This window comes from Puma concolor, chromosome A1 (assembly GCF_028749965.1).
Source record: "Puma concolor isolate L17-30 chromosome A1, mPumCon1.1.hap2, whole genome shotgun sequence".
Taxonomy (NCBI): Eukaryota; Metazoa; Chordata; class Mammalia; order Carnivora; family Felidae; genus Puma; species Puma concolor.
In genome coordinates this window covers 77,290,871-77,305,430 of record NC_141667.1, presented here as the reverse complement: position 1 = coordinate 77,305,430, position 14,560 = coordinate 77,290,871, and the positions used below count along the sequence as shown (strand labels likewise).

Here is a 14,560-nt window from a genome sequence, read left to right as displayed (position 1 = left end):
TTCTTGTGAAGAACCCTGTTAAAAGTAGGAAAAGACAAACTATACATTGGATGAAAATATTTGCAAATCACCTATCTGACAAAGACCTACGACTTAGGATACATAAGTAACTTTTAAAATTTAACAGTAAAATATAAACAATCCAGTTAGAAAATAGGCCAAAACATAAACAGACATTACACTAAAGATAAGTAGATGGCAAAGGAGCACAAGCAAAGATGCCCAATATCATTAGCCATTAGGAAAATGCAAGTTAAGGCCACAGTGAGATTTTATTGCAACCTATCAGAATGGCTAAAATAAAAAAAAATAATACAGCACCAAATGATGGCAAGGATTACATCACTCATACGTTGCTGATGGGCTATAAAATGGTACAGTCACTCTGGAAAACAGTTTAACAGTTCTCAAATAAATAAATAAATAAATAAATAAAATGACATAGAACTACCACATGACCCAACTGTTTCACTCCTGGGCATCCATCCCAGAGAAATGAGAACTATGTTCACACAAAAATACGTACAAATGTTCACAACTTTATTTGTCAGAGCCAAAAAACAGATGAACTCAGATGATCTTTAGTAGGTGAATGTTTAAACAAACCATGCATGGTACATTCCTACCCCGAAATACTTAGTAATCAGCAATAAAAGGAATTAACAATTGACAAACACAACCCAGATGAGTTTTTAGAGAATTATTCTGAGTGCAAAAAGCTAATTCCAAAATGCTAAATTCTGTAAAATGATCAAACGGTAGTAAAATCTTTAAACAAAAATATGTAATCAGGGGGGCACATGGGTGGCTCAGTAGGTTAAGTGTCTGACTCTTAGTTTGGGCTCAGGTCATGATCTCATGGTTCATTAGATCAAGCTCCACAGCAGGGTCTGCAGTGCTGAGCCTGCTTAAGATTCTTTCTCTCTCTGCCCCTCCCCTATTCATATATACACATGCACTCTCTTTCAAAATAAATAAACAAAAAAACAACCATTAAAAAGACAGTTATCATGACGTAGTTTATAATATGAAAAATTTTCAAATATAAATATTCAACTCTATGAGAATGGTTAAAATTTAAAATGGAATGTTACATAAGAATAAGAATGCTCAAAGGTTGCAAACTATACACAGTACTATATTAACTCTTCAAGAAATAGGCACACTAAAACATTAACTAACATAGTCCCAAAGTTGTTTCCCTTGAGAAAAAAAAATAAAGAATTGGGTTTTTTTCTCTATTTCTTAGTATTATCCAAATTATCTGCAGTGACCAATAGATCTTCTCTAACCAGCAAAATATGCTAATAAAAAAAAAAGAGGACTGATTAATAAGTTATCTATGAAATGAATATAAAAAGATAAATACTCTGCAACTATTTTTAATATATAATAACTAATATATATTCTTAAAGAAAAAGTAGATATCTATAAATTCAAAATGTTTCCTTAAAATGTACATTTGAATGCATATGGGTAAATGTGATGTAAGATGTACGAATATTAAGTGTGTGGATGTGGTTTATGCATGAGTGTGTGTTAATGACAGTGTAACGTAAATGTGTGTATTATGTGTGAATGTGAATACATGTATAAATGTATATATATTAAAAAGGCGAAACAATATTAACAGTGGGTAATCTAGGTTCTGGTATGAAAAATTTTTTATTTCCTTCCTTTTTTGTTCCATTTATTCCATTTTTTTCCTTTTATTCCATTTCTTTTTGTTTTTGTTTTTGTTTTGATCTTCTGAATGGCTTGCCAAGGATGCATGATGTTTAAAATTAGATAAAAATTAAAGATATTTAAAAGGGGTATTTCGACTATTTAAAAGCTAATATTTTGGTATACTATTTTGAGTGAATCCAGTTAAGATGAGCTACACCAAATAAATCTATTTTCTTATCTCCTAAGAATATAATCCTGGACACTTGTATAATTAAAACCCTCTCTAATACATGATTTTGGAGGTATTAAGCCAGACTTTGGATATACATCAATATCAAGTGACACCAACAACAACAACAAAAAAATAGCTACCGTATTGAAAGATTTTTACTTGTTCATAGGATTTTGTATCTACCATTGCCAATAACTAAACAAACCAAGATAGGTAGTTTTTTATATTAATATAGCTGTTACTTAATTAAGATGAACATCATTATTATTCATTGCTACTAATTAACGAGCACTTACCATGCACCAGGCACTGCCTATCACTGTATGTTTATAGTCTCCTATGAGGTAGGGGTTACTGTCATCACCAGGATTTATAATAAAGCTTATAGTATAGGGCCACATAGTGTTCAAGGAAAAATTTAAACTCTGTTTTGTCTGACCCTAATATTCTTGCTGTACTGCATACTTTCACTCATGTGTTAATAATATTAAAATAAAAGGGAAAAGATACTTTAAAACACACATTGGCTAATTTGTTCATTTTTAATAACAGTGACTTAGAAAATAGAATTTCCTCATTTCTTTGTTGCCACAAACCACATTTTTACCAACCTGAGGAAGCTACAAAAAGCATTGCTTAACTTTTGCCTCCCATACATTATACTGGTTAGTTACAACTATGCCTATGGTCAACTTGAATACCTTATCAGAGCATTTCCTTTTATTTTATACATGAAAACAAATAAGGGTAATCACTACTAATAGTCTATCAAAAAGCAATCCCTACATTTTAGAATCACCTTGGAAGCATGGTAGCTACATAGGGACATCAGCAGTTCAGCAACTAATTAAGGCAAAACCAAAAGTAGAATATCAAAGCATTTTGTTACTATTTCTGAATATGCTTCTCATTTTAGCTTCCTTTTTCACACTGCAAATTTTTCAGATCCCAAATCTTACCCATAAAGATCATCTATGCTTTGCTTCTGATAACACAATTCTTCCCATTTCAGTGGCCAAAGAAAGAGAAAATAACCCATTACTTTTAGGCCAAGTTTATGGCAAATGTGAGCAGAGAATCCCAAACTGCCTATCTGACATTATTCTTACTGCCTTCTGTGGAAGGGCATGTCATTAGATTCCTAATATGCCTCCATTGAAAGGATCATTTATTCATTAACGCACGTGACAACTCAACAAACCCTTCTTGAACACCTACAATGTATATCACACGCTGTTCTAGTGCTGGCAATAATGAATTTTATAAATTCAACCATGGCTTTCAAAATGATTTAAGACAGCACAGAACAGATTTTCCTAAAGCCTGTTCACCAAAACACTTACCTGGAGGAGAAAACATAAAATGAACAGAAGCAGAGTAAACAGGGCAAACATAACAATGGTCAATAAGTTCAGAACTGCATATATCACGTGCCCTAACTAAAGATTCACAAAATGCATTAACTCTTTAATGATGCAACAGAGATACTCCTTAAGTTTCATTTTCCCAACTCATTGAACCATGGAAAGTATTTTTAATATATTCTTAACATCTTCAGAAACTGCTCTGCAGATCATACTTTAGGAAATGCTGGGACATTATATTCTTTTGCTCAAAGGCATGGATTTTAAAATATCTATCTATCTACAAATTATAGCTGTGAGCAGGCAGAACTGAGTTTGTTGCTAACACCTCATTGACACATGCTTTCCTACTTAATTTTCTCTGTTGGTTTCCTCTATTTCAGAAACTTGGTCATTTGAATTTCAACCAAACTGGATACCTTAAAGGATCTAGTATTTCATGATGGATGTGAAACTTCTATTTCAAAGGAATTTATAAAGCAATAATACTGAAACGAAAAGAAACCTCTGTGCCCACACAGCTTTACAGAATAATTAAGCATCAAGATGGACATATGTTTCCCCAAATGGACTGATAAAATAACATGAGTAATTTTAAAATATATAAATTCCTGAGAACTACCCACACTGGCTAAATCAGGATCTTCAAGAGGTATTAAATAACAGTAGCAAGAATCCAAGGTAACTCATATAATCTAGGAAGTTTGGGGAAGCCCGAAGTGCCTTGTATGTGAAAAATTGTGGTGGTTTCATCTGGAGCACTGACTATCGTAAAAGTTAGTTCTAGCTCTTCTATTGTGTGTATTAAATTTTAAAATCTTTGAATCATCTGCTTTATTATATCATTACATTTTCTAAGATATCTTTCCTTTTTTAATTTCTGTTATAACAAAATTGAAATATAAGAAAAATAAAACTGATTTGTATAAGGAAGAAGGAATATCAAGAAAGAAGAACACTCAGAGGCCAAGCAAAATTAAAGCATACTGTATTAAATTAGTGATGGTAAAACTGTAAGATTCTTGGCCCTATGTCTTCTCCAATCTAGTCAAGTATTTCATGTTTAAAACAAATCCTTATGAACACAAGATAAGACAAACAGTAACTAAAATTAAATCACACTGAGTCCCACACTAGTCATTTTCCTAGTTCAACATTTTAAAGTCACCTTGCATAACTAATGTTCTTTTGTACAATGTTCTTCCTAAAATACCAATCTAAAACATTAGAAATTTAATGCTATAATAAATGGAAAGTGTTGAGAGCTACCTTTTTCTGAGAAAAAGGAATGGAAAAGAGAAACATGAAAATAATATAAATCAGGAAAAATTATCCAACTATGGGTCAGTAAAGAAAAAGAGGTTTACTGGATTTAGTAATTACTTCTCTACAGTTTCTAAGCATTTACTAATGACTCCTTCCCAAAGGCTCAAAGAGACAAAGAGATTATTTTGCTTAACACCACTGAATTAACACTCATCAATAAGGAATTTAAAAATGCCTATATGAAAACAAAATGTTATGTTTATTTATTACATTTTTTAAATATTTAAAAGTTATATTGAAATACGTCATAACAAGTTAAAATATATAAAAAGTGAGTGTCAAATATTATGTACTTAAGAATATTTTATGACACTATTCTATTTTCAGGTTAACATATATAAAAATTAGGCCTGAGAAGCATTTGTCTTAATTTTAATTCTTCCCTTTTTTTGTATCCAATAACAACCAAAACTTCCCTTTCATAAATGTTATTATCTCTGAAGTCAGATAATCGCTTAGGTTTTCATAAAAGCTTCCCTTAAAAAAATACTTTCCCAAACCTACTTAAATTTATTTTTTACAAGCTGTTTTCAAACACACTCTTCTACCGTTTGCTAACCCTCACCTTCTTTTGTGTTTTCCTCACACCTGTGGAAATTGTACATGTTTATCATATTTCACATTTTGTCTTCTTCTACTTACAAACTATATTATGTTACTTTAATCTCCTCTTATAGGGATGATCTCATTCAAAGGGAGCCCCGACTTGCTCTCAAGTTCAAAAACCAGCAACAACAAAAAAGCACACAAAGGAATATGCTAATTCTCTCAATGTTATATTACCTAAGAAAATTGTACATTCCTTGGTTTCTAATTTATTTACAGAAAGTTTTCAACTCTTTTGTATCCTTTTCCCACTTAAATCTCCTTTTCTTCTACACTCTCCTTAGACTTGGACAAATAATTCCGATTTTTGGTTATGGAATCCAAAATTTGCAAAACTGGTATAATTCACTTGAACAGACAAGTTATTATGTTTTTAAGAAAGTAAAGATCATTATAATTGGCTATTTGAAACTGGGGAAGAAATGGTTTAAATTCATAAATATAATTCTGTAATATGTAAACACTTAAAAAATAAACTCAACAAAATATTTAAATTATCCAATATAGTTAATAAACCCACTATGAGAAATAAAAATTGAAAAACATTAAACAATGCATGAAAAATATTAGTTTTAGTTGTTATTGATCTATCTACGAAATCACCATGAAGTCATTTCACCTCATGTCCTAAGGTTCTACACTGTGAAAGAAGGTATTTATGATTTCTAACATTCCTTTTGTTTCTAAATGCCTGGGTTCCTTTAGATATGTCATGCTATTTCAGTCCTGAGTTTTGTATCTGTTTTATTGCAAACTCCTACACATACACACAAATATACCACAAAGAAATCCCTATTAAAGAAAACCTTCAAGGGAAAAACAATGCGAAAATTCACTAGGCATTTTTGTATACTGATTGTGGGGGAGTAACTGATATATCCCTTCCTAAAAGTCAATGTGGCATTATCTATCAGAAATTAGAATAAGGAAGCCCCTTAAACTCAATATTTATACTTCTAGGAATGGAGACTAAGGAGTAACTCACACACTTATATACACATGTATGCTCAAACATATATACGGCAACACTGGATATATAACATGCAGTAAACACTTAAGACTAAACCTGATTTCTCTTTTTTTTTTTATTTTTTTTCAACTTTTATTTATTTTTGGGACAGAGAGAGACAGAGCATGAACGGGGGAGGGGCAGAGAGAGAGGGAGACACAGAATCGGAAACAGGCTCCAGGCTCTGAGCCATCAGCCCAGAGCCTGATGCGGGGCTCGAACTCCCGGACCGCGAGATCGTGACCTGGCTGAAGTCGGACGCTTAACTGACTGCGCCACCCAGGTGCCCCAAACTAAACCTGATTTCTTGATTTCCACGCCTAATTCTGTTCTTCTACATTCTAGTCAATAGCCCCAGTTGTTCAAGCCTAATATTATGAGTCATTATTCATTCCTCTTTCATAATTAATCTACCAAAAAAAATCTTCTCTTTTTCCTTGAAAATCTATGGAAAACCAGTCACTCCTCTAGATCTCTACTGCTACTAACCCAGTCCAACCACCTTTCTCTCTCACCTGGACTAGTTGGTAAAAAAAACTAACTCTTGGGTGATTTTCTACCATTTACTCCCCATCCTTCAGAACAAGAGAAGCCAAAATGATCATTTCAAAATGTAAGATGATGCACATCCCTATGAAAAACTTTCTCATGACTACCCACTGCACTTAAAGGAAAATTGAAATGCTTCATGTTGGTGTCTAACTGCCTCTCCAAGTTCATCACATGCGACATTTTCCATTGCTTTGATCACGCTGGCCAAAGTGACATTTCCTAAAATCTACCAAGCTCTTTCCTGCTCCAAGGCCCTTAACCATGTTCTTCTCCAGTCTGGAAAGCATCTTTCAAGGCCGGTTCCTTGTTATCCAGCTATTATTATAACAGCTTTCCTTTGCCCTTTTATACACTATTACTTCATATTATTTGTTCCTTCATACACTCACCTTAATCTTCAATTATCTTGTTTATTTATCAGCTTTGTATTTCTTCCCACTACTACATAAAACCCTGATGGCATGAAACTGTTTCAATACTATCATCTCAGCACTATGTACAGTCCATATCAATAAATATTTATTGCATGAATGACAGACGATAAGAGCAGCCTGAGTTTTTGTTTTCATTTGCCAATGATAAGCTATTATTTAAATTATGAATCTTAGTTTACACTAAAAACTTCACACAACAGCCAATTCCTCTATCTAATCTACTTCAATTAAAATAATAAAAAACATCAATAAGACATATCAGAAATAACTTGGTGAAAATTTGCATAGTACACTATAACAAACTAAAAGTTTGTGATCTGGCAATAGCAATCTTCTTGGCTTCATCTCTGCTGCCCACCCACACACACACCTTAACTTGTGGCCGTTTCCCATTGAGAAATATAACTTGGTCAGATTAACTGCAATTCAAAGTGTGTATGGCAAGGGATGAAGCTAAGAAGACTGCTGAGGACAGATCAGGCTTCTGTACTGGAACAGGTGTTATGTTTTAGTTTAGAGAGTCAGGTATTTTATCAAAGTTCATATAGTTTAAGAACAAGTAGGGCATCTGATCAACTGGAAGAATGAGGGATTTGATTCAGTACAAAGTTTGGCAAGTAAATTCTATACACACAATATTTTTACTATCATAAAGTCAGTACCATGTTTCTTTTGTGACTACAATTAAGATTTTACCTTACTGTTAAGATTTCAATTATTTTTATTAAAGCCTAGTGTATACATTGTTCCTAAAACTACCCCCAGTGAAATTATGTGAAATTGGCCTTACACAATCTTTTCCATTCTTAGATAATGTACTAGAATCTACATAAGTGATCTTTCCACTGATAACATATTCTCCTTATCTCATTTATTCCAAACTCCACCATGCTTTAAAAACATGGTCTTGGGGCGCCTGGGTGGCGCAGTCGGTTAAGCGTCCGACTTCAGCCAGGTCACGATCTCGCGGTCCGTGAGTTCGAGCCCCGCGTCAGGCTCTGGGCTGATGGCTCGGAGCCTGGAGCCTGTTTCCGATTCTGTGTCTCCCTCTCTCTCTGCCCCTCCCCCGTTCATGCTTTGTCTCTCTCTGTCCCAAAAATAAATAAACATTGAAAAAAAAAAAAAAAAAATTTTTAAAAACATGGTCTTTGGTCCTATATGCTTGCATATTCTATTTTTATTTCCAAATGAAGCCTGCTAACCTAATTAGTACACTCCTAAAACCATGCTACATAATATGCACTTAATTGTTAAAAATATTTTGCTATTTTTTATCATTCTATAATTAGGAATTTGGTCTTAGGAAATGTCAACACTTTAATATTAATTTTCAATATTAACATTTCACAAATGTAACAACTTTAACTTTTTTTTTTTTAATTTTTTTTTTCAACGTTTATTTATTTTTGGGACAGAGAGAGACAGAGCATGAACGGGGGAGGGGCAGAGAGAGAGGGAGACACAGAATCGGAAACAGGCTCCAGGCTCTGAGCCATCAGCCCAGAGCCCGACGCGGGGCTCGAACTCACGGACCGCGAGATCGTGACCTGGCTGAAGTCGGACGCTTAACCGACTGCGCCACCCAGGCGCCCCACAACTTTAACTTTTTAAAAATAATGCCTGTATCGCAGCAGTCCCCAATTCTCCTTTCTTCTTACTCTAACTAAGGCTTTTCTTCACTTACTAACTCCTGAAAGCTAATTTTATAGCCCTCTTCTTCTCAATATTTACTATTAAAAGTCCCTGGAAGGACAAAAAAATGTTAAGGTCTTCATCAGCACATCCCTCTGGCTCTATCATAATTGTTTTTCCACTAAAACTAAATCTTTGGGGAGCACCTAGGTGGCTCAGTCAGTTAACCAGCCAACTTCAACTCAGGTCATGATCTCATGGTTAAGTTCAAGTGCCTTGTCAGGCTCTGGACTGACAGCTTGGAGCCTGCTTTGGATTCTCTGTCTCCCTCTCTCTCTACCCCTCCCACACATGTGCTCTTTCTCTCTCAAAAATAAATATAAATAAACATTTAAAAGAAAACTGATTCTTTGGAGGAAAAAAGAGGTAGAAATACAATAATATTTCCTTTTGAGCCTTTCAATAATGTACTCTTTTGTCTAACTGGAGCAACACATTAGATAAGTCATGAAGTTCTGTGTCTCTAAACTACAGTCATAGACATACAGCTAGCTTCAGTTCTTAGGAAAAGCTTCACTTCTCCTATAAATTTCACCTCTCTTTACCTCAAGAATCAGGAATCAACATGTCCAGGGTGCAGAGCTATAAGCACAGAAATGAAACCAAAAACGGGAAAACTATAGATCTTAGAACCCCAATGAGATTACAAGTGCACAGGAAAATTGATCACTGCTTTTTGAGGAGGACTGTGTATAATATGGGGAATGCATATCAGATGATTAACAACTTTAATAACTACTGAAGGGATGAATGATGCAATCTATTTCTGCAATCTCCTACTTCACACAATTCACATCAAAACAAAGCAGTAAGCAGTAGAGGAGACTAATCCTTTATCATACTTACCTGTACAAGTAAGTTGCAAGATAGAAGAAGTAAAGGCCTTGTTTTATAGTACTTCTTAAGTTAAAACATAAGAAAGAAAGAAAGAAAGAAAGAAAGAAAGAAAGAAAGAAAGAAAGAAAGAAAGAAAGAACACAACAGAAACTTACCTTCAAATAGGGACCCCAATTGGTATTTTCCACTAAAAAATTTTGGCAGTGAAAATACAAGTGCTCCCAGTCCTATCATAAAGGATGCAAATGCAAGCCACCTTGGTTTGTGTCCTCTTTCACCAAAGAATGACACAAATAAAGACAACACACAGAATGAGATATCATAGCTTGATGATATCAGGCCCGTCAGGGAACTCTTCATTTCATAGCGCTTCTCAATAGTGGAAATGCTAATATTTACGAGGCCATTTACTACAATACCTAAAAGAAAGAAAAGAAGATTTATGTGCATGATTTTTATTAACTTTACCATACAGATTATGATTTTCAACAAAATGTACTAAAGTTTGATTGTAACTAAAGTGTGGCTGTTCATTTACTTTGATTTTTTTTTAATGTATCAATTTCAAAAGTCTCAAAGTTAGCAACTCAAACGTACTTCCTTACAAATGAGTTTGCTTTTAAATAGTATACTCGTGAATTTTCAGGTGTTAAATAAAATTGATGCTTACTACATACAAAATGTAGCTGACTTCATTTTTCTTTATATGACAAATAAAAAGTCAGACTGGTAAACTCTCATGAAGCCAGTTTCCTACAGAGATTCCAAAGAGTACCATACTCTCATGGACTTCACTCAGGAAAGTAAAAAAAATTACAGGTGACTCCAGAGGTCATTAAAGTAATGCTCAATTGCTTCCAAGGTTGTTCAATTATTAGACATATTTATATATAACTAGAGTTCTTTGCCTTAGTCTTAAGAAAGGTGAAATTGAGCGCTGTGGCGCAGTCGGTTAAGCGTCCGACTTCAGCCAGGTCACCATCTCGCGGTCCGTGAGTTCAAGCCCCGCGTCAGGGTCCGGGCTGATGGCTCAGAGCCTGGAGCCTGTTTCCGATTCTGTGTCTCCCTCTCTCTCTGCCCCTCCCCCGTTCATGCTCTGTCTCTCTCTGTCCCAAAAATAAATAAAACGTTGAAAAAAAAAAAAAAAAGAAAGGTGAAATTGAGCTCTCAAACCTCCTTTCTTCTAACACTTTTATAGACCTTAACGTTACCATTTAAAAGGTCCTAGAGCAAAACTAAACACACAGCAAGAGTGTTTTCAACAATGGCATTCTAAGTCATATGCAAAGTAAGCAAACAAAAAAAGCACACTCACTCTGCTTATTACAAGTCTGATGGAAAAATATAAGGTAAACAAGGAAAACTGGAAATCCAATTTTGACTGACTTAACAAAAAAGTCTTGTCCAGATACAGATTAAATTTACAATTTAAACATTAATATAAATTGAAAATAAAAAACATCTGATCAAATTACAAAGTTTGAAACTAGATAACCCCTTTTACTTAAGAGGATACCATGAACTGTTTTCATTTGTTAATTAACAGAGTATACACAAGCCATGCTTTCTACAGTTTCTTTAAATTTTGCTTAAGACTGTAACTGGAAATGTGTTGCAATACAGTTGATATAACAAGCTTTAAAAGTCCTACTATTAAACTCATTTTACTTTTATGCCAGCTTAGTAAGTCAAAAACCAATTTACAATTCTTAAAATTTCAAGGTAAAGTGTCTAATGAACCTAGGAATGACATGCTTATAAGGAATCTGAGAATATGAAAATTTCCCTAACCAAAAATGAACTCCTCCCCAACACCCCCCCTTCCAAAAAAAATCAACTTCCCAGCACACTTACCATACTGATTAAAAGTCACTCATTAAAACTCATTGCCTTTATGGTAAAACCTCTCTGAAAAAGTACATTTGTAAACTCTTGTAGAGGCATAGCACTTTAAGCCTATGAATCCCACTCTGAATTCTATGCTACACAAGTTCTAAGAACACTGCTTTAAAAAAAGAAATTCCCAGAAATATTGCATACTGTATCTCTCTATTGTATATACATGAAGATAGGAAGCACATTAGGTGATTAACTGCTATGAGAAGTCCTGTTTATGATTGAGAAATTCTAGGTTAAGTCAACTAACCTGACAAGTTTGGACTTTTATGGTTTTGGGTTTTTTTTTTTTTCCCAAGCACTTAATATACCATGTAAATGGTCCTCCCAAGGATCATGTCTGAGAAACATGGTAATAATCCAAACTCAATGGCAATAATTCAAATTTAAACTGAAAAAAGAATTTATTGGATCACCTTCATCTAGGATTCTGCTTCTTAAATTGGGGACCTCTGGGTAGATGTAGCTCTAAGCCAAAACTGGCACATTTTTCTAAGAGTGCCAATAATATCTGATAATGATTTTAAACAATATTTTATAATAGATGCATGTTTTCTGGAATAAATGATGTATTCTGGAATATAGAAATTTCAGCCTATGTTTTAAGATAAAGCAAGAAATTTTACTTGTGTCCAACTTCTTTGAACTTTGCATTCCTTTGGCACTGAAGTGCGTCAACAGAGATTTTGGACAACTAAGATCAAGACACTGAGAGAAGGTGAACTAATGAGAAAAGCAGAAACCAAAATAACTTTTTAGCGCAAAACAACCTTTGACAGAAGAGCTGCAGTTGACTTGCAATCAAGGTATACTCACTTAACACCTAACATGTGCAAAGCAAGGGGCAAGCAGCTCCTTTCAGACAGGGGAGTGGGGACAAGAATAGGAAGATTATATTTAGATTTACTCTTCGGTTAATCTTAAAAAAAGAGCAATTTCCAACCCCCCCCCAAAAAAAAAATTTCTTGGATTGCATTTCTTCCAATCACCCTTGGATGGCCTCTTTACAAGTACTGTGAACCTAGGACTCAGGTGACCCAAATATACCTAAATACAGTACCACCAAATTCTAACTAGCCTTCAGCATTTCCTTCCTCTACCTTAAGGCCCACCTCTCTTCAATGTGTGGGTCACCTTGGCGTAACTTCCCGTTTCTTACACCCCCTGTGCCCCCGCATTCCATGTTGCAGCTGCTTTTACCTTCTGCAATCTTTCTTTCCTGGGAGCCATTCTTCCTCTACTCTCCCACTCACTCCTCCAAACCAGGCTTGCCCTGCAAACTCCTAAGGGTATAAACCTGGACTTTATCAGGTAACTCCCAAGAGAAACTGAAAGAGATCCTTAAACAAAACAGATACTGCACAACTCTTTTATTTCGAAAGCCTCGCCCTTCAACACCGCCTCGAGCGTTTGCTAGCATTCACCTGTGCCTACGTACGGCTCAAACTCAATATCCTCAACAAAACATGAATGCTGCTGTCTAACCTATTCAAGCAAGCTTCTCCTTTGAGAACTACCCTACCCTCATCTAAAAGTTAATCCTTCCCTTGCAGAAACAATGTAAAACAAAACAAAGCAAAACAAAACAAAAACCTCCTTTTAACGAGGGCTTTAGGAAAATAGATGCTTTTGTGGTATAGAATGGATTCCCCGAAGGGCAAACCGTTCCCAAAGGTTCCAGTCATTTCCACCCTCCCTAAAAGAATCGAACGGACTCAACTGAGGTTAAACACGAAAAATAAAGAGCCCTTAGGGCAGTTTCAAAAGTTGCTACAAAGGAAAAGCTAAAATGCGGAGGCCCGGCCCTGCTGACGCCTGCGGGAAGCTTCAGGACCCCGGGCCGGGGCAGGCACTGCGCGTCTACTAAGCGGAGCGCGCGCGCCTGCCCGGTCCCTCCGCGCCCCGAGCAGGGCCAATGCCCTCTCCAGCCGGCGCTGGACTTTACCTTGCGTGAGGGCCAAGAGGCAATAGAAAAGCAGAAAGCCCTGGGGTGTGTTGCAGGGCTGGAGGCACTGCGGTTGCAAGTTCCCACACCCGCAGGGTCCCTCCTCAAACTCGGGCGGCGACTCTGGCCTGGACAGCTCCTGGGAAGCAGAGGGAGCCGCTGAAGGCTGGGGTGCCTCCGGTGACGTCTGGGGCTCCGGGGGCTCCTGTGGCTTCGAATTCGGTCCCTGGGATTTGATGGCCAAGTCAGAGACTTCGACGTGAGAGGGCGATGCAAACAAACGGTGTGGGGTGTCCGGGCTGGAGGCGACGAAAGCCGGGTTCTCGATGCCTTTGCTGACCTTCATGGTCAGGATGGGTTCTCCCAACTCCAGCGCGTCGGAGCGGCACAAAAACTCGGTTCCCCTTTGGAACCTCCCCTGCGCAGGTGGCAGCGCCCCCGTGCGGAAGACTTCCCGCCTCCGTGCAGGAGCTCTCTCGGCGCTGCCGCCGCGCCGCCGCCGCCGCCGCTGCCGCCGCCGCCGGGACCTACCTCCAGGAGCTCGCAGTCGCCTAGAGCAAAGGGCGCGGGCGCCTGACTGGCAGCTGTGTGATTCGCGCCAGGCCGCGCCTCACCTGTTGCAGCCCGGGCCAACCGGAATGCGAGGCGTGTGCGTGCGGCCAGGACGCCGCCAGGTGACCCGGCGAGGCCCTTCAGCCGGCCTGGCTGCTTCCTAGAGCCCGGGGACAAGGAACTAACCAGAGCTTGTGAGAGTCTGGTGGCCGTAAAGCTCCCCCTGGGTGCTGACAGGAAAGCTGTAAACAGTTGCGTCAGAAGATCCTTCCAGAAAATATCCTGCGTTTTATTTCCTTTACTAGGTTCGACTTCCAAGAATCAAGCAGCCATAAGTACAAGACTTTGGATTTTGAGCATCTTGGTGACACTTTTACCTCTCATCTGCCCTAGAAACAGAAATCCCCACCAGCCACCTCCCCATTAAGACCTGACCGCCATAAACGT

At 37.0% G+C, this 14,560-nt stretch overlaps 1 protein-coding gene across 2 annotated transcripts in view; it reads right to left on the bottom strand.

Annotated features, from left to right (window-relative positions):
* SLCO4C1 (solute carrier organic anion transporter family member 4C1) overlaps positions 1-14,168 on the bottom strand; it is a 77,042-nt gene extending 62,874 nt beyond the window's left edge. Inside the window, exons 1-2 of one of the 2 annotated variants that reach the window (XM_025924531.2) lie at positions 13,562-14,168; positions 9,876-10,139 (exon numbers count right to left, since the gene is read on the bottom strand). In XM_025924531.2, coding sequence (XP_025780316.1) covers positions 9,876-10,139; positions 13,562-13,907 — 610 coding nt within the window. In that variant the 5' untranslated portion in view covers positions 13,908-14,168. Of the gene's footprint in view, positions 1-9,875; positions 10,140-12,816; positions 13,290-13,561 lie in introns of those variants that run through there. The other variant, XM_086691152.1, reaches the window with a different exon arrangement.
* Positions 14,169-14,560: the final 392 nt, after the last annotated feature.